The sequence below is a fragment of the Corylus avellana genome, chromosome ca7 (assembly GCF_901000735.1).
Source record: "Corylus avellana chromosome ca7, CavTom2PMs-1.0".
Lineage (NCBI taxonomy): Eukaryota > Viridiplantae > Streptophyta > Magnoliopsida > Fagales > Betulaceae > Corylus > Corylus avellana.
Genome location: NC_081547.1, coordinates 12,352,217 through 12,375,116, shown reverse-complemented (window position 1 = coordinate 12,375,116; position 22,900 = coordinate 12,352,217). Strand labels below are relative to the sequence as shown.

Below are 22,900 nucleotides of genomic sequence, written 5' to 3'. Positions count from 1 at the left end.
TGTTGTAGATCGAAGTGTATTCCGATCCCATATGTTATTTCATGTTTTTTGTCGTTTAAGTGTCGTGGCCGTCCGGACGGCCATATGTCCCGTCCGGACTGGCACTGTTAGTTTGTTTTATTTTCTAACCGACTTTATGTTGTTATTTTATTAGGGTTAGGGTTTTTGGAGTCTTTATTTCATTATTTTATTAGGTTTAAGGTTTTGGGAGAGTTTATGTTGATTATTGATTTTATTAATAAGAATTACTCATAGTTGAGTTTATTCCTCTTTTTCCTTCAAAACCTAAAGAGTATCTAGCTTTTCAAGAAGAATTCTTAGATCATTGATAGACTCAAGATCTAGAATTACCTATCAGCTGCCTTATTGTTGTTTTTCGCTGCAACCTACTAAGCCAGGTTGCATCACTTGGTATTAAAGCTCAAGTTACTTTCTATGAATGGGGAGGAGCGACCGTCTGGCAGACATGAACGAGGTGCACGTGCGCACGGAGACAACATGTAAGGAGCAACCGGCGATTCGTTTGCAGCAAATGGGTGGTGGGCCGAACAATTGTCGTCGCCAACCAATACCGCAATTTGCGGAAGCGGAAGGCAAATCTATCGCTGAACGTTAGCAACATGTGGATGATCAATTCACGGCTATGAATGATCAAATTAAAGACCTCACTACTGAAATATCCAACCTGTGTGGTCACAAAGGGATTTGATCTAGAAACCCGTTTGTGGAGTGCCGAACGCATGGATGTCAGCACCTTGCGCAAACTCATGCCAATCGGTGGGGGAGTAGGTTCAAACTTGTTGCACCAGAATTCCAAGGTTGCTTGCAACCCAAAGAGTTCTTGGTGACCAAAAAAAAAAAAACAATCCACAAAAAGAAGTACCTAGGAAGATGGCAGAGATGGTGCCTAGAAAGGCGATGAAGATTAGGAGTCAATCAGTTGTGGTGGAGGAAGATGGATTCATTGAAGAAGATTGCTCGGTAGATTGGGCCTCTCCACCAATCTCTGACATTTATCTTGACGAAGAGGTGAGTTCTATATACCAAGTGTTTGATGAAAGTCCTGAAAGAGAAATCTTTGATTTGGAAGTTGATTTCCTTGAAGTAGATGCTATCTTGTCAAAAACTTTTAACCAAAGTTGTGATGAGATCTATGGGGTGGAGACGACTTTTCTATCAAAGAGTGAAAGGGTCTTGTGAGTTCTTTGGGGATTCTCATGACATTTGGGAATGGCAAGGTACGAGCAAAGCTTGGCAAGTCTACTCGGCAAGTTGAGGTGCAGGCCATCATGCTTATTATGAGGTGTGCCCTTCTTGTGATTTTGAGAAGAGGAGGATGGAATGAGTTGACTCGACAACCGAAAGACTATGGGAAGAACCAGCCAAATTCGAGAACGAATTCTCTCCAACTTGGGGAGAAAGATGTAGATTGGAGTGTATTCCGATCCCATATGTTATTTCATGTTCTTTTCGTTTAAGTGTTGTGGCCATCCGGATAGCCATGTGTCCCGTCCGAACGGGCGCAGTCAGTTTGTTTTATTTTTTAGCCAACTTTATATTGTTATTTTATTAGGGTTAGGTTTTGGGGAGTCTTTATTTCGTTATTTTATTAGGTTTTGGGTTTTGCGGAGTTTATGTTGATTATTTATTTTTATTAGTGAGAATTACTTATAGTTGAGTTTATTCTTCTTTTTCCTTCAAAACTTAGTGAGTATTTAGTTTTTAAAGAAAAATTTTCAAATCATTGATAAACTTAAAATCTAGAATTACCTATTGCATCAAACCAAAAGGAAAAAAAAAAAAAAGTGTTAAAACCCTAGAAAACAAAAGAGTATTGAACCCCTATTATTATTATTATTATTATTATTAATTTTGTCGGTGAGGTTATCTTAATGGGTTGAATGGAAAGGAGAGTAGTTGAAGACCGTTTTCTTCTTTTTTTCTTTATTGAGAGAGGTCTTAATCTGCTACCTCTATCTTAGAAAAAGCAGCGATTGGCCTTAAGGCAAAGCTTCCGGAACCAATCAAGCAATAGTCATACTAGTGTTACCAGTTGGCAACTGCCTAGGAAATCACACATTCTCACCTTTGAGCCATCACCCTCCGATTCTAGGAAATCACACATTCTCACCTTTGATTCTAGGAAATCACACTTTCTCACCTTTGAGCCATCACCGCCAGATTACATATCCACTTTTCTGATTCGTGGCCCAATTTTAATCCTTTTTATGAATGGTCAGACCAAATGGACCGCAATCCGCGGTATATCAGGTATTCAATTTTCAATCACCTACAATGATTTATGCTAAATAATAATAATAATAATAATAAAAAGACTACGAGCTGCTTTTTTTTTTTTTTTTTGGGAGTTTTTAGTTTAGTTTTGAGCTTTGTATTTTGCTTTGTTGGTTTTGTTAATGGCTTGGCCTTTAGGTCGATGATGATATCCATATTTTAGATCTAATCTACTTTAGAGGCCAGAGCAGATTTATTTTATAATTGAAGTTGTGTATGAGTTAGCGGAGTTTGCTGTCACAGATAGACTTCTATTGTAAATATTTTCTGATTGTATATAAGACTTTGTAATAATATAGCAATTGGTTATGTTATGTTAAATCTTTATGCTTTATGATATTGGAGTTGTTATGCTCTAGATTTTCTATGGATGAAATTTGAAAGATTCTCTAAAAAAAAAATTAGAGTTTTCAATGAATCTTCATAAATGTCATATGCCTTTTAAAATTACTATTTAATTTGAGATAATCAATTTTTTTAAAAAAAAAATTTTGAAAGCCAAATCACATTTAATATAATATTATATTATACATTTAAAACACCTTTTAGTACTATATATATATATATATAAGTTTTTTGTGATTCAAAAGTCAATTTTTACTTTTCTTTTTTTTAAAAAAATTTTTTTTTTATTCAAGTATTCATTCAAAAGTTGGTTTTTTTTTTTTTTTAAAGGGAATTCTTTCATCTTCATTCCATAATTAATAAGAGATCCAGAGCGTAAATCTCTTACAGAGAAATATAGCCAAAAGCTATAAAAAGTACAACATCGTAGATATATTGAAAATTCAATAATAAAAACGTATTTATTTCCTCCGATCCAACCCATGTGCACACTTCATTTAAGGGATAAATCAATTCTGAGTAGACTAGATATGGATACATGGGTAAGTCTTATTATTAAAGAAACAAGCTTTATTAACCTGGCCTAAAAACAAACCCTTCACACAATGAGCTGATCAAATTTATCAACAAAATATCGACGAAACCCAAGCTCAAGAAGAAGCCAAAAGATGAGGTGGTGAGAACGGCTGCTGCTGTTATTGTTGAATCTAGACACTGCGGCTGGGTTTCAAATTAAACCATAACAAAAACATAATAATAATAATAAAAGAAAAAACAAAAAATAAAAAGGTGGATGGAATCCTTCCACCCCTTCATGATCTCACCGGAGAGAGACTAGAGAGAGAGAGAGAGGCTAAAAGCTGGTTTTTTTTACCTTGTCATTTAATTCTACGAGTATAGTAAATAGCAATATTTTATAGGTGTATAGATATAATAAAAAAAAATAAAAAATAAAAAAGAAAGAAGAGGACTGTATTTAAATAAAAAAATAACTATAAAACAAAATTTTTCTTTTTTTTATATATATATATATATATATATTTTCACATCAAATAAATCTATTACAATACTGTTTTATCTTTTTTTTTATAATTTTTTATTATTATTATTATTTTTTATTCCATTCCCAAACACAGCCTTAATGATTGTTCAGTGGCGGCCATCGGCTCATAAATGTTGACCGTGCACATCTACGACGCAGCCAGTCAGCCACGTGGGTTGCGTTTCAAATTTGACTTATTCGAAAGCTTACAGCTCCGTGCCTTTCATTTTTGTACTAGATGCATCCAACGGTGGATCTACGCTTTAACTATTTCCAAATCCAAATATTAAAAAAAAAAAAAAAAGGATAAATAAAAGAAAGAGATGGAATATTTTAAGAAGACAAAGTTTGGTGCTTCTATTCTCATCACAAGACTACATACAAGAGGTATTATTATTTTTTCTCCTTTTCCATTTTCTTTTTTGTTTACCAATTGGGATGAGGATCACAATTATATGGGCTGGGGCGGAATTAGACAATTAAAAGTGGGGAGACAAAATGTAAAAATTTAATTTTTGGGGGACATTTCATAAAACCCTATAAATTTTAGAGTAAAATTTTAAATTTTAAAAATAATTTTATAATTTAATGTCCCCCAAGAACTTATGTAGGTCCGCCCCCTGTATATGTTTCTTTCTTTGTGCATGCCACCGCTGGATTCCACCAAAAAAAACAAAAAAAAACAGAAAGCAAAGGAGACTATTCTTACCGACACTACTCCAATTAATGCTAGTGTTTCTAATTAAGCGGTAACAAAAAGCACTTCGGATTCGTAATTTAAATCAGTAAAAAAAACAAAGGTTATATATATAAAATGAATAATCATTATTACCCTTTATTGTTTATTAATTAAAAAAAGCCAACATGTAACATGCCCTCTTGTGTGATTGTTCTAATCACGAGGTATGTCCGGATGATTTGATGTCTTTAATGTAGTTTTTGAACTTAGTTTATAGTTTTGGAAAAATTAAATTGGTAGTGGGGGTTTAAAAACCATCTTAAACCTCCGTAATCTATTAATCCATTCTTGTATAACATTTTGTACATTTCTCTGACAAAATAATTTCAATATAATTTTACTTCCAAATAAATAATAATTAGTAAAAAAAAATTCAATTTGTGTTCTATGGAGGCTTAGCCTCCAAAGAAGGGTGGCCCCATAAAAGCTACCCTCACAGACAACTGACAAGGGGTAGTTGGTCACCATACCTGTGGTCCTGTGGAGGCCAACCTCGATATGCCACAAGCAAGATGATATGACCCTTTTATTTTTTTGTTTAGATGTTAATAAAATAAAAGAAAAGTTGGCAGAATTTCTACAAGATTAGAAAGGAAGGATTAATTTGAAAATAGAGTTTCCCGAGTAAGCTTTTTTTGAGATAATTTTTGGAAGAATACGTTTAAAATTGCGTTTGAATATTATAAAAGTGTTTTTAATATTTAAAAAATTTATTTAAATAAAAAAAATACTTATTTGGTAAGAAAATTAAAAGCGTTTTTAAGAGTTTAAAAAAATTTAAAAATAAACTTTTTACCCAAAAATACTTTTTGATTTAAAAATTATATTTTTCAAACGTAATCCCCGAACGAGCTCTAAATATGCTTAACTCTTTGGGCTAATAAGCCTAATATGATCATTTTTCCTATACTTTACAAAGGGAAGAAAAAAAGAAAGAAAGGGATTTGTGTTAATTAGAAGAATTTGTTAGATTTTTTTTTTTTTAAATCAAAACAATTTGAATATTTTAAGTCTAAAATATACACATATGAATCACATGCATCATTTCTTATTCATTTTAACGTAATAAATAGTGTGGAAATGATAATTTGAGAATACCAAGTAACACAAATGGTCTTTTAAATGTATTTTTGCAAATTGTAATTTAAAAAAAAATTTGGTTTTGAAATTTAAAATATTTACTTGTGTTATTTTTCGTTGTTTTAATATAAATTATATCGAATTGGTAATTCGAAGTGGTAATTTATGAGTGCTTTTACAAAAATTTATTAAAAAATATATATATAAAGTTTCCAAGAATTGGCACGTGGATGTCAGAGGATGCAGAGCATCATTTGCGTATTTACGTACAAGAAATTTGAATTGACTACAAAGATGTGATGGTAAAGGAAATATAAAATAAATAAAAAATTACAGATAAAGACGACAAGACATTCCCGTCTTCACATTTGGTTAAAGTTTTGCAAGTTGCAAGCTGAATAAACTCAAACCTTTAATATTTAAGGATTTAAAAGGAGATTAGATTAAGAAAAACAGTTGAAAAGACAAAAAAGTATTAATAAAAAAATGGAAAGGAAAGGATATTTTAACCACTTTCACGTGGGCTTTGTAATTTCATGCAATAAAATAGACTTAAAGAAACTTTGAAAAAAAAAAAAGAAAAGAGAGAAATTAAAAAATTAAAAAAATTATAATTTTTACTATAAAATTATTTATATAATAATGTGATAATTAATTTATAATTAATATAATAATTTAAAAATTAAAAAGCTGAAAAACGTTTATTCATGCCGTTACATCAATTTATAAATAATTTAAGTAAAAGTGGTAGGGTACGTAACTAAAGCCACCCATTAGCATTACTTAATAGCATGCCACCTCTAAACCCCGTTACTAGGCTTAATATATATATATATATATTACAACATAATATATTTGGATAATGTAACACATTAAAGCTAATTTACTTTATGATATGTCAATTGTATGACTGTTATATTTTATTTTATTTTTTTTAACAAAAAAAAATTATGTATAAAGGAGATTAATTGTAGTTATTATATTTGAGTGTGACTATAATAATACATGTCTGCTGGGAGTATGTTCCATCGACCAACCCCGTAAAAAATTCAGTGTAACTCAAGATTACTAACATTAATAGGATTAACTATTCTCATTTCGAGAATTGAATTCTCGTTAACCACTTTAAAGATTTATTTAGGAAGATTGAATCACCACAAATAGTAATTGTTGACTGAAAATAGTTTATTAGCTTTGTAAATAATTTAATTATTCCGCTATATTAGTTTGTGAATAATTTAATAGAAAAGCCACTAGTAAAAACGAAGAAGCATCATTATTACAGTCTGTGACTTGGCTTTTTCTATATATATCAGTCTCCTTCGACTCGTCTCTACTCAGCTCTCCGTAGTAGTACTACTACTACACTCTCCCACTCTTTCCGCCATTAAAATGACCCAAATCAAGGAATTCATGGCGGAGAAAATGGAATCCGGAAAACACATTCACGTCTCCAAGAAAAGCAAGAAGCTGTTCTTGGCTCTTTTCGCAACCTTATTGATAGTAGCTACAATTGTTGGCGTTGTCGCCGGAGTTAACTCCCGGAAGAACTCCGGCAACAACCAACTCTCCGCCGCCTCCCATGCCGTACTTAAAAGCTCGTGTAGCAGCACATTGTACCCCGATTTATGCTACTCAGCTATCGCCAACGCCCCCGGAGCCGGCGCCAAATTGGCCAGCCAAAAGGACGTCATAGAAAAGTCCTTGAATCTCACAACCGAAGCCGTTGAGCACAACTACTTCGCCGTCAAGAAGCTGATCAAAACCAGAAAGAATCTCACCAAGCGCGAGAAGACGGCTCTCCATGATTGCCTGGAGACCATTGACGAAACCCTCGATGAGCTCCACGAGGCGGTGGAAGATCTCCATCTGTACCCCAACAAGAAGTCGTTGTCCCTCCACGCTGACGACCTCAAAACACTAATCAGCTCTGCAATTACCAACCAAGAGACTTGCCTGGACGGGTTCTCGCACGACGACGCCGACAAGCACGTGCGGGAGGTGTTGCTGGCGGGCGAGGAGCACGTGGAACGCATGTGTAGCAATGCGCTGGCGATGATCAAGAACATGACCGACACCGACATAGCCAACGAAAGAATGACGCTGAACCGGAAGCTGAAGGAGGACGTGGATGCGGACGTGGACGGAACAAAATGGCCGGAGTGGTTGTCGGTTGCGGACAGGCGGCTGTTGCAGTCTTCCTCCGTGACGCCGAACGTTGTCGTAGCGGCGGATGGAAGTGGCGACCACAAAACTGTGTCGGCGGCAGTGGCGGCTGCGCCGGAAAATAGTAAAACGAGGTACGTAATTCGGATCAAGGCGGGCGTGTACAGGGAAAACGTTGATGTGCCGAAGAAGAAGAAGAACATCATGTTTTTGGGAGATGGGAGAACATCCACCATCATCACAGCAAGCAGGAATGTGGTTGATGGCAGCACCACCTTCAATTCCGCCACAGTCGGTATGTCCTCCACCTTCGTTTTTATTTTTTATTTTTTAGCAAATCTATTTATCAATTGGGATTCTGGGATAATGTTTTGGGATGTGTGAATAAATGTACGTTTGGCACATGTCGTGATGGGCTCCATTGATCACGTTAGGTTGGTAAGTAAGTAAAAGTCGCAGCACATATTGAGATGCCTACGTTATCCACACCCATTAATGCCATCAAAGTTTCCGTATAGGTTAAATAAATATATCCATTGGTTACGTTTTCACCATTGTCACAAGTTTCTGAAGATATGTTTTGTTTGGCTTGTCAAGCATAAAACCCATGCTCTAGAGGAAGGAAACGACCAATTATTCTCTCTAGAATTGAAGAGCACATGTGGTTTGTTTGGAAATAGTTTTTCAAACTTTTGAAAATGGATTATTATTATATCTTTTCGGCGAAACATGTGTTGGGGCCTGCCAAATGAGAGTGTCCTTTTGTCCGCCTCGTCGTTTACCGCATAATGATCGGAACGCGGAATCGTTTTTACTAAAAGGAAGTCACAGAGATCTCTCTTTACTCTTTTTTATTTTTAATTAATATAGTTCTGGAGCATCTAAAGCATATATGCTTATATGCTTATATTCTATATTCTATATGGTATGTATATACAACTCAAAATAGTTTTGTGCCGAAATATGTTTTCAGTTTAGGGCTAATGAATGCAAGTGCCGTTTACATCCGGTGATTAGTCGTTTTCACTGTAAATGGCTATATTTGACCTTTGGTTAATTGGTTCAATGCTCCCTGCCTTTTTCTTTTCTTCCCCACTTGGGTATTAGAAAGCTAGCAAGCAGGAAACTTCCTTCATCTTTCATTCTACTTGTTTTTATTACTTTTTTTGTTTTTTTTAAAAGATTCGTTTATAGATTGTTTATTAAAAGATTTAATTGGGATAAGAACTAATATAATTAAGGTTAGTCCATTTTATAATATTTAAACAAACAGCTGTAGATGTAATTAGGGACCGAAGCAGGCGATGTTGTAGGGGACCGATCCGGGTCCCACAGGAACCCAACGCGCTTTTATAATCTAATCTAATCTGCTGTCGTCTTTCGTTTTAAGTGATCGGTTGCATCTGTTTTTTAGTAGGACAACTTGGAGCCTTTTTCTTTGTTATGTCATTTATGCGTCACAGCTCACTAGCCCAGCATCTCAATTTAAAGCCTTTAAATGGGCAATTGGTACCATTTATGATACCGCTGAAAAGCACATGGTTTATTTATTTATTTATTTTTATTTTAAAAAAATTGGTCCAAATCTGTTTGCATAGAGAATAAGGTGGGTAGGGGCATCAAAAAGGAGTTTTGTGAACACTATTAAGCAACTGTCACATTAAAAACTTAAAAAATAAGAATAGAATATTAGAATAATTTATTTCCTCATTAAAAAAAAAAAAAAAATTAGAAAAAAAATTAGAAGAATGCAAGAGAAGAACAATAGCCCATGAAGGTGGCGGGGGTGGTTGTGCGCCACCCTAGAAATGGCGGGGGTGGACCGCAGCCACCCTCGATGGGCGGCCTTTGGGGGTGGCCGCGAGCCACCTCCTATACCCTGGGGGTGGCCGTGAACCACCCTAGTGGCTTGGGGGGTGGCTGCGATCCACCCCCAATGGCTGGATCTCTCTCTCCCTCTCTCTCTTTCTTGTTGCCACCTCCCAATGATGAGATCTCTCTCCCTTTTTCCGCCGAAACTCTCTCTCTCTTTCTCTTCGCCGGAGGCGATGTGAGGCAGCATCGGTGGCGACAGCGGATGCATGTGGTTAAGCAGCCTTTACCAAAAAAAAAAAAAAAAAAAAAAATTAGTAAGACCTTGAAAAGAGAGAGAGAGATTATTTAGCATTCATTGAGGGCTGAAAAATAAAGACGAAAGGTGATAAAGGGTTGTTTAAAGATTCAAACAAAAGCACATGTACCCTACCCTTCCTTTTTTCACTTTTTTTTGTCATCATCCCTAATCAAATTCTAAATACATAACAATAATTGATTAGTAATTTTGCTTTAAAAAAGAAAAGAATTATTTTTAAATATTTTATATTTAATATAAAATTGCATTATATTGTTATCCTATAATTAAAAAGACATTATCTTCATTTTAACATTTTGCTTAAGGTCCCAATTTATATTGAGCCTCTCCGGTTCAATTATTGAGTAATGTTAGAAAGAGGATCTTCAGCGATCTCAAATGTGACTAATTTTTTTTAAAATTATTATTGAATTTTAGATTTTATTTAATTGAAATATTTGTTTTCCATGTGGTTGCAGCGGCGGTTGGCGAAGGATTTTTGGCCCGGGACATAACCTTCCAAAACTCAGCTGGTCCCTCAAAGCACCAAGCGGTAGCTCTCCGGGTCGGGGCGGACCTCTCGGCATTTTACCGTTGCGATGTGCTTGCATACCAAGACAGCCTTTACGTGCACTCCAACCGCCAGTTTTACGTGGGCTGCCTGGTTGCAGGCACCGTAGATTTCATCTTTGGAAACGCCGCTGCCGTGCTGCAAGACTGTGACATCCATGCACGACGCCCGAATGCGGGTCAAAAGAACATGGTCACAGCCCAAGGCCGAACCGACCCGAACCAAAACACCGGAATCGTAATCCATAAATGCAGAATCGGAGCCACATCTGATTTGCTGCCCGTGCAGAGTAGCTTTCCGACGTATCTTGGCCGACCCTGGAAGGAATATTCCAGGACCGTTATTTTGCAGTCGTCGATAAGTGACGTAATTGTCCCCGCCGGATGGCACGAGTGGGATGGGACTTTTGCGCTTGACACATTGTTCTATGGGGAATATCAGAACACCGGCGCCGGCGCTGGAACCTCAGGCAGGGTGAGCTGGAAGGGGTTCAAGGTGATCACTAGCGCTTCTGAGGCTCAAGCTTATACTCCCGGGAATTTCATTGCCGGCAGTAGTTGGTTGGGTTCTACTGGTTTTCCATTTTCTCTTGGTCTTTAAAAAGCATATAACAACGTTGTCAATAATGCTCTGTGGAAGCATTGGTCGGTTGGAAGTCTTGTGCGGCATTGCTTGCTAAAGACGGCTAATTATTTGATATATAAGATGAGCATGTGATATTTGTGAATGTCTGTTTAGCATGGATTGTCATCATCATTAGAATTAATGTTTGTGAGTTTTCAAAGAGAAGTGAATGCATTGCCGTTTTTCTGTCTTTTTATTTTCTTAATTTTTATCATTGATGTTCTCCTTTATTGTAAGAATATTGGGAAGGGAGAAGGGGTGGAAGTGTCGACTGTGATTGAATGAATTCTTCTGGACCTAGACCTTGTAATTTTCGGGCAAAATTGATTTAATCAAGTGGCAATTTGTGGCAATTTTAACAATAGTAGAAATTTGATCCTAGGAAAAAGTTTCACACGCAATTAAGCCTCTTTAATACTATATATGCGAGAAACCTTAATTTCTGCTAGGTTTTAGAGTGCTGGCAAATTCTTGTGTCTAATTGATGTTGGATAAGAGCTTCTCATAGCGTATGGGTGCTGGATGGAGGAGATTGCAGACTTCCCTTGGGCCTTGATGCATATTGAAACCCAATGTTTGGGGTTTCTTTTGTAGAGGTTGAGCTCAAAAGTGTGTTGGAAAACATAAACAAAGCCTAAGACGTACAGTAAGCCATGCATGTGTACACAAATTTTCTACTAATTTTAATGCTTGATCTTTACGTATAAGAAAAATAATTAATATTTAATGTAATCACAGTTGAAAAAATTCCAATTTCCTGTGATCCATTTTTTTAAATGAGAAAAATAACCTTGAAAATAATTTCAAAAGACAAAATGATTGGAAAGCATGGCAAGAAAAGAAAAGAAAAAGATAAATAAAAAAGCTTGAGAGTATTCATTGGCGTAATCAGCGGTTACGCGTATGGAGCTTTCACATCATCACATCACATTCACATGCAGGTGTGGTGTATGCATGGCCGTCCAAATGTGCGTATAGGATCCAACTATTAATCCAATATCTCAAGTGAATCCTTTGAACCTTTCAATTTTCATTTAAAAATTTGTAAGACTTTCGCATTCTTGAGAAAGTGAAAGAAAACGTAGAGTTGGACAATAAAATAAGAATAGCATTCACAACATCATGGATTGCTTGTAGAAACACAATTATCAAATCGATCTCTTACATGATTTGCGGTGAGTGACATTGCATAAGGTTGTATTATTTTAGGTATATCTAATTAACAAAAAGAAAGAAAGAAAGTAGGATTTGACTATTTCTTGTCATCTTTTGTTTTCTTATATTTAAATATCCATCCACTAAGAGCCTGACACCTGAAAAATTTATCTTGCAATGGAACATATTGTTAGGTGCATAAAAGCTTATGGTACCAGAATGTGCCTACATTTTGTACTAAAATTTGACTTCTCTATAATGACTGCATTGACTCGACTGAATTTTGTAGATTGTAGAGAAAATTTGGAAGTTTTTGTGGGCTTTGAATGTGAATGGTGTGGTGAGAGTCTTTCTTTATAAGACATGTAATAATATGCTTCCAATCAAAGAAAATTTATTCAAAAAGAAAGTGACGCAAGACCCTTTGTGTCCGATGTGTGGGGTGGAGGAGGAAAACATATGTCATATTTTGCGGCGATATCCTTCATTATGTGTAGCATGGGGAGAATGTTCTCGAAAAATTCAAAAAATGTGATAGAAGTGGGGACGATTTTCTCCAAGTGGTAGGTGACCTCTAGCAAAAGCTTGAAAAGGAAAGGGTAAAATTCACGTAGTCCTATTAAACTACTACCCAATTGACAATGTACATCTCAAACTTTCAATTGTAATAATGTCATCTTCCCTACCTACCAAAAAATTGTCAATGTCCCCCCTTAAGGTTAGCAAAAAGATAAAAATGTCCATGTGTTTTTCTCAATAAGACAAAAATACCCCTGTAAATTCAAAAAATAAAATTTTAATTTTTTTAGAAAATAAAATTTTAATTTAAAAAGAAAGATTTTTATTTTAAAAAAAAAAAATTATTTTTTAAACGAAAATTTTTATTTTCTTAAACAAAAATTGTTATTTTTTTAAAAAACAGAAATGTTTATTTTTAAAAGTTATTACAAAAATATTTTTTATAAAAAAACAGACAGAAATTTTTAATTTTTTTCTTATACAGTGGATTTTTTTTTTTTAATTTTAAATTTGCCACCCTTTGGAATTTTTTTTTTATTATTTTATTTTTAGGTCTAGGTTTTTTCTAGAAGTGTTAGTAATTTTTTAAAAAAATTTTATTTTACTAAGGGTAGTTTTGTCATTGGGAGGAACATTGACAATTTTTTGTAGTTTGGAGGGTGGGGGAAATTGTCCCAATTAAAATTTTGAGTGGTAATTTAAGAAAAATATGTGAACTCTTTCCAAAAGGAAAATATCAAATTAGTGGCCACTGTTGCATGTAGGATCAATATGGCTACATAGAAATACAGTGGAGGTTGGGGGTGAGCTTTTGCACCCAGCACAGCTTGTCAAATATGCGAAGGAAGTTGTAGAGGAATACTATGCAGCAGAACAAAAAGAAAGCTAAATAGATAGGGGAAATTGTAGGTACTCATGTCCTAACGTGTACTTTGGCCATTTTAAAAATTTAAAAATTTTCTTAGACCGTTGAACTATCACCCTTAAATGGTTTATGGTGATTGAAAATGCTATAAATTTATAGAATATCCGACAAAGTTATATATAAAAATATTAAACAAACAAAAATTATACGCAATTAAGTTCGAAATATCATTAGATTGAGAGTATTATAAATATAGTTGACGGATCTTATAATATATTATATATACATATAACTATGTGGATAGAGGAATCGACATATGGTGTTTCCTGTACGTAGCTTCCCACTTCCTCCCCAAAAAATCCGGCAACATTTTACGCGTATTGTTTTTCATTTTGTCACCTTGCTATGTACAGCTCGAACCATTCTAAAGCATTTGGTCCACGAAACCGGGGTTGGTCTAATACCACAGTAAAATATTTAGACATGGAATAAATTATGATATGTATAAATCAATTATTTATTATTATACTTTTTTTTTTAATATATTATTATTTCATTGATATAACAATCAAATGGAGCAAAATGCTTCGTATAATGCCAAAGATACAATTTAAAATCTTCACAACCTAAACATTATCTATGACACACATAATAACATCTCGAGCTATTACAAGACAATATCTGTTGTGAGTACACTTGTGAGTGTTGTGTCCCACATTGAGAAAATATTAAAGAAAAGAGTGCTTAATATCTCTAAGTGAACCTTAGCCTATTAGCTTAGGCTTTTGGGTTAGAGTTGTGTTCAATTATGTATATTAATGTACTCTGGGTAAAAAACAATTAGTTTCAAATTTACAGTAAATTCTAACGAATCACGTCTATATCCATTACTAGGTCATTGATTTTCTGGCTTTTTCATTTCTGCTACTAGTGCTTTACCAAATACAATCCCCTTTACTGTCTTTACCATAGTGGCAATTCTTATTTATAAGGATTCGTAAAACCAAAACCTAAGAAACTGATTAAAACTTTACTTCATAGATCGCTACTGAAAGCAGATCTAAAGAGAAGACAATCTTATTTGAAAACAACAAAAACCCAACACGCGACACCGCCAGCTAGCCACGCGTAGCCACTATTAGCTATTTGTAGAAGGGACCACTACATCCCTGATCGGGGTAGCCAATCTTCACAACTGCTTCAAATTCAGCCTAAAAACCATGCATAGACATGCCCTCATGCACAACTTTAGTAGGTGGAATGTTTATGCACTCCGAGGATCATTGACATATGCGCCTCGTGCTATCCACGGTGGAGGCGAAAAAAGGACCCCGGGACCGGGAGGGGGAGGGGGAGGGGGAAGGGAGTCGTATACCTATTTTATTTGTGTACTACCATTTATAGAGAAAAAAAATTTGAAAAGCGTTAGTATTTCTGAAAAAAAAGAAAGAAAGAAAGAAAGTGTATAATGCATTTTTGTCTCATTTGCTTTATGTTTTCAAACCCATCTTTATGACCTTGTTGAACCCAAATTACCCAATTCTTCTTAAGCTAACTTTTTCACTATATCAATTTTTTTTTTTTTTTTTTTTTTTTGACTTGTCCATCGAAGAGGGTTTGAAAAATTCAAATTAGTGACCTCCACTTCATTAGGCGTGGTCCCTGCCGATTGAGCTATCTCTTGAGGACTTCACTATATCAAATTAAACTCCAATGATGTAATAATCCTTACACATTTGTTCTTTTTAATTATTAATTTATATCTCTCTTGTGTATTTTGGTAGTTGATTATAACATCTATAGTCTAACGAAAAATTCATATTATATTCAATCCACCTTTTTTAAAAAATAATAATAATAAGGGTTAAATACTAAATACCCCATGAGGTTTTATAACTTTATTTTTTTTTTCATAGGATTTTATTTTTATCAAGTTTTGATAATAGACCAAATTAGTAATTGTGTCAGTTGACCGTTAGTTGATTTAACAGAATTTCACGTGGATCAATCAAATATTGACACGTGGCACCCACTTAATTTTTTTTTGAATTAAAAAAAATGTATATATATATAAAGAAAAAAATTGGCCACCCCCTTTGTCAACATTTGATTTGTTAACGTGAAATTTTGTTAAGTCAACTAACAGTTAACTGATAGAATGATTAATTTGGTCTATTATTAAAATCACAGAGACCTTCTGTGATAAAAATAAAACCATAGAAAAAATAAAATAAAGTTATGAAAACTTGGAGATATTTAGTATTTAATTCTATCCTATCCCCGGTCATAAGTACTACTAGATGCGCCACTTGGAGTAGAACGCGTATGTTTCTTATTGGAATTAATATGAATAAAAACTTATTTGATTTGATTAATGATAATCTTAATTACTCTTAAGTCTTAAACAAGAAGCCTCGTAGAGATAGATTCTGTCTTTCCCCCTGCTCTTATAAAAACACATCCAACCCATTTCAACCCTCCAATCTTCTTGCTTTTTCCCATCAACGAAAACCCCTGAAAATATATTCCCCCACCACTACTCAATCAACAACAAAAAGTAATCAAATTATAATGGATTCGATCAAGTCCTTCAAGGGCTACGGCAAGGTGGACGAGATTGAACAGCAAGCATTCCGGAAAAGGACACGGAGGCGTCTGATCATCGTCATTGTCTCCTCCATCGTCCTTTTAACGGTGGTTATCGGCGCAGTTGCGGGAATCTTGATACACAAGCGCAACAGCTCGTCGCCTTCACCCAACTCGGTTCCCACGGCCGAGTTGACCCCGGCCGCGTCACTCAAAGCGCTCTGCAGTGTGACTCAGTACCCAACCTCGTGCTTGTCCAGCATCTCCTCCTTGGACACCACCAACACCACCGATCCGGAGGTCCTCTTCAAGCTCTCTCTACACGTCGCCATCAACGAGCTCTCCAAGCTCGCCGCCGACTTACCGGCGAGGCTCATCGCCGGCACCAACGACGCGAATCTCAAAGCCGCTCTAAATGTCTGTCAAGACCTTTTTGAAGACGCGGTGGATCGGCTCAATGATTCCATATCATCCATGGAAGTCGGTCAAGGCGAGAAGCTATTAACGTCGGCGAAGATCAACGACTTGGAGACATGGCTGAGCGCCTCCATCACCGACCAAGAAACCTGCCTGGACACACTGCAAGAGCTCAACTCCACGCTGGTTGACGATGTGAGGACCGCCATGGAGAATTCCACCGAATTCGCCAGCAATAGTTTGGCAATCGTGGCCAAGATTCTCGGTTTACTGTCGAATTTTAACATTCCCATTCACCGGAGGCGGCTGCTCGGGTTCGGAGGGGAATTTCCGGAGTGGGTTAGCCCCGGTGACCGGAGATTGCTGGAGGAGACCAGCACGACGGCGTCTGCGACGGTGGCGAAGGACGGCAGCGGGGACTATAAGACGATCACCGAGGCGGTGGCGGCAGTGCCGAAGAAGAGCGAAACGAGATTTGTGATATATGTAAAGGAAGGAAACTATTCTGAAAATGTGATACTGGATAAGAACAAGTGGAATGTGATGATGTACGGGGATGGCCCGACTAAGACCATCGTCTCGGGCAACTTGAACTTCGTCGACGGCACTCCCACCTTCAAAACCGCCACTTTCGGTATGTTCGCCTGATCTTCATCACTTTCTTTTTGTCCACTAAATCATAATTATTAATAATCATTAATTAGTAAAACATAAACATATTCCTTAAAATAAGAAAAAAGTAAAAGCCTGGCTGTCATAAAAGTTATAAATAAATCAACCATAAATCTGCGTAATATTAAAGCTATTAAAGATTATTGTTGTTTCTAGGACCTTGTCGGGCCTCTGAGGTAGGTAAATGTGATTAATTAGCTATCTGTCAAATATAATGTGATTTCTGCGCAACGCCATGATTGTTCCCCAGAATTTGATAGAGAAAACCCATGTGCCATGTGTGGATGATACCAAAGGAAACTACATGGTTTTATGTGTAACCATGTGAATTGGATGCCACTATCTTATCTTAAAATTCGATCCCCTACCATTTTTTACACTATTAGAATAAAATTGCATGTTGATACTGTGAGTGGCCGAGGCCCCCACCATGTGCGTGTCTGTCTGGTTTATATTTACATGTGGTCCCACTTGTTAGATAATTGACGGTAATTAAAAATATCATTAATCCGAAGATAAATATTATTATTTATTTGTTATCTTTGCTGGTTAAGCTATCCCTATCAGGTTATCACCAATTCATAAAAATAAAAATAAAAAAGTCTAAAATAAACGCAAATCAAATCTTACTGTAAATAATATGGAAAGATTTTCTAAGATAGCGCCACGTTAGTGGGATAGGATGTTCTTTGGTCTGTCCGATTCTTTGTTGGCCCACGACACGAACATCGGAACATGCTTTCCCCGATTTTTGCGCTTGTCCCGGGACCCAGAAAATGACATGGGTAAATTCCAGAAAATGTGTTCTCACTTCATATTATCTTATTTTATTACATGATTCATTACTTTGAATATTCAATTTATTGATATTGATTATTATAAATTTTTAAATGTGATGAACAGCGGTGGCGGGGAAGGGGTTCATTGCAAAAGAAATGGGATTCTTTAACACAGCAGGGGCTGCGAAGCACCAGGCGGTTGCCTTCCGGTCAGGTTCCGATCTGTCCGTGCTGTACAAATGCTCATTCAACGCCTTCCAGGACACCCTCTACGCCCACTCCAACCGCCAGTTCTACCGCGAATGCGACATTACCGGCACCATCGACTTCATATTCGGAAACGCAGCCGCGGTCTTCCAGGGCTGCAACATCCAGCCCCGGCAGCCCATGTCCAACCAGTTCAACACCATCACAGCTCAGGGCAAGAAGGATCCGAATCAGAACACCGGCATTTCCATCCAAAAATCGTCTTTCTCCCCTTTCGACAACCTTACAGCGCCGACGTACCTTGGAAGGCCCTGGAAAGAATACTCCACCACAGTTATTATGCAGTCGGATATCGGGTCGTTCTTGAATCCGGTGGGGTGGATAGAATGGGTCTCCAAAGTTGAGCCGCCGAACACCATATTCTACGCGGAATACCAGAATACAGGGGAGGGAGCAACTGTAGACAAACGGGTTAAATGGGCCGGTTATAAGCCCACTCTAACGGCGGATGAGGCTGCCAAGTTTACCGTGGACTCCTTTATACAGGGCAGTGATTGGTTACCACAAACTGAAGTCAAGTTCGATGCATCCTTATGATCTGACAAAATGAAAGGCAAGAGATTAAAAAGGAAATAACGGAATATATAGATTTTTCTTTTCGACATAAAAATTGTTGTGTGACTTTTTTTTGTTTTTTTTTTAACATGTTGGCACAAGAGGGAGAGGGGCTTCGAATTAGTGACCTTCGCTCCGTTAAATGTGATCCCAGCTAATTGAGCTACCTCTTGGGAATGTGTGTGTAAAACTCAAAACGTTATACATAGTGAGTGTTTTTTTTTTTTTTTAAAAAAAACATTCTTTCAGTTGTAGTTAAACTCCTACCAAATTTTATGATCGAGATTGAATGAATCATAAAGACGGCTTTTATACATTGTTTGACATCTTAAAAAACAATGAGTTTGAGTTTTTTGGAATTACCAATGGTAGTTTGATATAGGAGGGATCCCTCCTCTTCCTTTCTCTTCATCTCTCTTCTCTCTCCTTTGCTTAGATTCGCTTTCCAGACTTTTTGCTGGCCTGTCATGTTCTACTCACCACCATCTCACTAGATCTAACGGGGTTTATAGATCTATTTTCTTCAAAATCAGATTTGGCTTTTTCCATCAATTCCGTACATCCATGCTACCGTTCACCGTGCTCGCCGGCCACCCTTCTTCCAGCCGCCAGCCTTTATGCATCAGGTTGAAGGCTGGGAGTAGGGTGTTTTTTACTATATTTTTGATTTTGTAGTTTCATTTTTTGCTTATGAATAAGACAAGTTTGCTGTTGCTTGAGCTGCAGTAGGTCTTGGATTTGATGTTTTTTTATGTTTTACTTAAGAATAACATAATAGTTTTTAGTAGGTCTTTAATTTTCTTTTGATTCTTTCTGGGAGTAAACTATTGACTAACGACAGAGGAGTTTATGGAGGAATTGTCATTGATGAAAGAGACAGCGACCAAAGATGTGATTCATAGGTTTATGCTGCAGATCTATATACTGATTGTGATGATGACATTTCTAAGGTGTTGTTATGTTATAACCCGAAAGGCTATTGGGTATGTTATAAATAGTGTTGGGGTCGTAGAGTTTTCAACCTGTATATTTGGCATTGAATGATGGAGAGAGGTTTGTGCGTTACCAAGGCAAATAATTTTAGTTTTCACCATATCAAACCCAATTGCCTTGGTAACATACAAACCTTTGCATTTGCTTGGACAGTTAGATGTAATGGAAGGCTCGAATTTTAAAATTTGCGAATCTTAAGTTTTACAAAATCGAAGGGGATCCGAATCCATCCTATTCCTAGGTTGGCTTGGCTTCAAACTCCAAATTGTGATGAGACCCTTTTGAAGACTTGGGATCGAGCACACATGTAGAAGGCTTGAGCGCACATGTGCTTGAGCGTACCATTCCTTGGGCTCAAGCGAACGTGGGTGTCTGAATTCAGCAGAAGTCTAAATCCAATATAGAAAGGGTTTTAGGTCTCATACTTCGACTAGAAGACTGACTACGGTTTTTCTAGGACTTCTAGGGTTTCTATGATTTGTTTACACCATATAAATTGGCATCAAAGTCATGAAGAAATGACACACTGCTAGCTGGGAGCAAATTCGTACAAAATCTTCTTGGAGGCTTGAAGAGTTGAAGAGAAGAAAATCATGGTAGGAGGCCATCCTAGCAGAGTCATGAGTAGCTAAACTCTTAATGGAGTATTGATGTAACCCTATCCAAGCACAATAGTTTGATTGTATTTTAATTTATAGATTTTCTTCATATGCATAATGGTTGTATAATTCAGAGGATTGCTACTATTTATTATTGTTCTTAAAGTTTTATTGCAATTGTTCTTAATTTCAAAACTGAATTTTGGTGAAATTCTTATCTTGTCTTAAAAAGCTTTTACCTTTATTGAACTCAAATCATTCTTGTTTTCTATGATTATGAGAATGATGATTATACAATGGTTTTACTTGACACCTGATCAAGAGGTTTTGATAGGCCATGCCTAGGGAAGACAAATCGAACTACACCCTAGTTTAGTGTAATTTAGGTAGATGGTCCATACCAACCAAAGATGGGTTATGCTTATTGCTTGATTATGTGTATCATATTAAGGAATTAGATAGTCCATACATAAGAAAGACGGATCGTACTGCATCTTATTGGTTAGGTGGACGGTCCATGCCAACTAAAGATGGATTATACTTATTTCTTAATAACAATACTTTCTTGATTATTTTTTATCATGCATAGAATGATTTTTTCTGATTAAATATGATTAACCATTGTTGCACGGATAACGGAAAAGTCAATACCCTACCCTCTCCTTAATCTATTTCAATTCTAATTTACGTTTACTTTTATGCACTTAAGTTTTCAAATAAAATCAACAACCTTCTCTTTAAGTTAATTTTAATCTTGATAAACTTGATAATAATGCCTGTGCAGTCCTTGAGGTTCGACACACTCAATATAGTCCTATCCTACAAGGATTCTTCATATTTCAAGTAATTATTTTATTGTTGATATTTTTGCACACAAAAAGATCACATCAAGACCCATTAAGAGTTTTAAACCCATCCTCACTCACTCTACATCTTTTGTTGTTATACAATAGAAATGGCCTTCATGATTACTTTAGAGACCTACTCAAGTCTCATAAGAAGTAACACATCCACACTCATATAGGTGGCATTCATCAGGAGTGTGTGAAGGGAACACCCATCCCAACAGGCAGGGACTATGGACCCATTAAGAGCTTTAAGCTCATCCTTAATCACTTTGCATCTTATACTGACTTACACTATAAGGATGGACTGATCACCATCTTCTCACCAAGATAGTGGATAAACATAAAATGACAGTACGACATTGTAAATATGTGTGACTTCGTTTCCCATTAAACTTCATTCATGGCGTCTCCATTTACAGAGGTTGGGTATCAATCTCATAATTCGTGTATCAGTCTTATCCCCCTCGATGTTTCTCTCATTAGCTTTTCTTTCTAGTGCTTGGTCAAAGGATCTTCAGGGTTCCTTTATAATCTCACAAAGTCCATAGACATTATACCAGACTACTAGTCTTAATAAGTTGCCTCATAATCTTGTGCACTTTCTCATTATAATTCTTTGCTCGAGCTTTGACAGCCTAACAATCACAATGAAAACACAGGTGGAACTAAATTAGCATATAAAGGCAAATCAATTAATCAATAGGCTCGTTAGCCATTCATCTTCAGCTCTTGCCTTCTCCAAGGCAACTAACTCTGATTCCATAGTAAACCTTGATATGGAAGTCTATTTTAAAGACTTCCATGAGATAGCTTCTCTAGCTAGAGTAAACACATAACAGCTAGTAGGCTTTGCTCATATGAATCAAAAATCTAGTTAGGATCACAATATCCTTTCAATATAGTAGGATAATCACACTATAATAAACCAAAATCAATTGTGCCCTTTAAGTATCTCAACAATTTAGAGATAGCATCCCAATACTCAATATCATGATTATGAGTATATCTACTCAATTTCGTAACAACATATGCAATATCAGGGCATGTATAGTTTGTCAAAACATCAAGCTACCAATGATTTGTGCATATTTTTCTTGCAAAACACTATCACCATGACTCTTAACCAAGTGTATTTTTAAATTATATGGTGTAGACATAGGTGGATAATCAAAGTACTCAAATCTTTTAAGAATCTTTTCAACATAATATGTCTGAGATAAAATAATGCAATCATTGTTTTTAATAACTTTAATGTCCAAGATGACATTAGCTTTACCTATGTTTTTCATATCAAAATTAGATGCAAATTTTTTTTTTGCTTCATGCACAACATCAATGCTAGTTCAAAAAATAAGCAAGTCGTCAATATATATATATATAGACAAGGGGAAAAATACACTTTACCCCCTTGAACTATCTACTCATTTGCACTTTTAACCCCAATGTTTAAAAAGTAACACTTTACCCCCCAAAGTATTTGACATTGATACTTGACCCCCATGAAATACACTGTACCCCTCTGAAGTAATTTGAATTGGGGTCAAGTGTCAATGTCAGATACTTTGGGGGAAGGGGGGGTAAAGTATTATTTTTTAAACATTAGGGTTAAAAATGCAAATGAGTAGATAGTCTAGGAGGTAAAATGTATTTTATTCTATAAACAAATAATGAAA

The 22,900-nt window shown here is 36.0% G+C and overlaps 2 protein-coding genes across 2 annotated transcripts; both read left to right on the top strand.

Annotated features, from left to right (window-relative positions):
- The first annotated feature begins 6,822 nt into the window (after nucleotides 1-6,822).
- On the top strand, nucleotides 6,823-11,163 carry LOC132186541 (pectinesterase). Its single transcript, XM_059600520.1, has 2 exons — nucleotides 6,823-7,962; nucleotides 10,257-11,163. The coding sequence occupies exons 1-2, from the start codon at nucleotides 6,894-6,896 to the stop codon at nucleotides 10,946-10,948; spliced, it is 1,761 nt and encodes a 586-aa protein (XP_059456503.1). The 5' UTR covers nucleotides 6,823-6,893; the 3' UTR covers nucleotides 10,949-11,163.
- A 4,772-nt stretch (nucleotides 11,164-15,935) lies between these two features.
- Nucleotides 15,936-18,991, top strand: LOC132188519 (pectinesterase 3-like). Its single transcript, XM_059602999.1, has 2 exons — nucleotides 15,936-17,148; nucleotides 18,090-18,991. Exons 1-2 carry the CDS (start codon nucleotides 16,083-16,085, stop codon nucleotides 18,767-18,769), a joined length of 1,746 nt encoding a protein of 581 aa, XP_059458982.1. The 5' UTR covers nucleotides 15,936-16,082; the 3' UTR covers nucleotides 18,770-18,991.
- The last annotated feature ends 3,909 nt before the right edge of the window (nucleotides 18,992-22,900 follow it).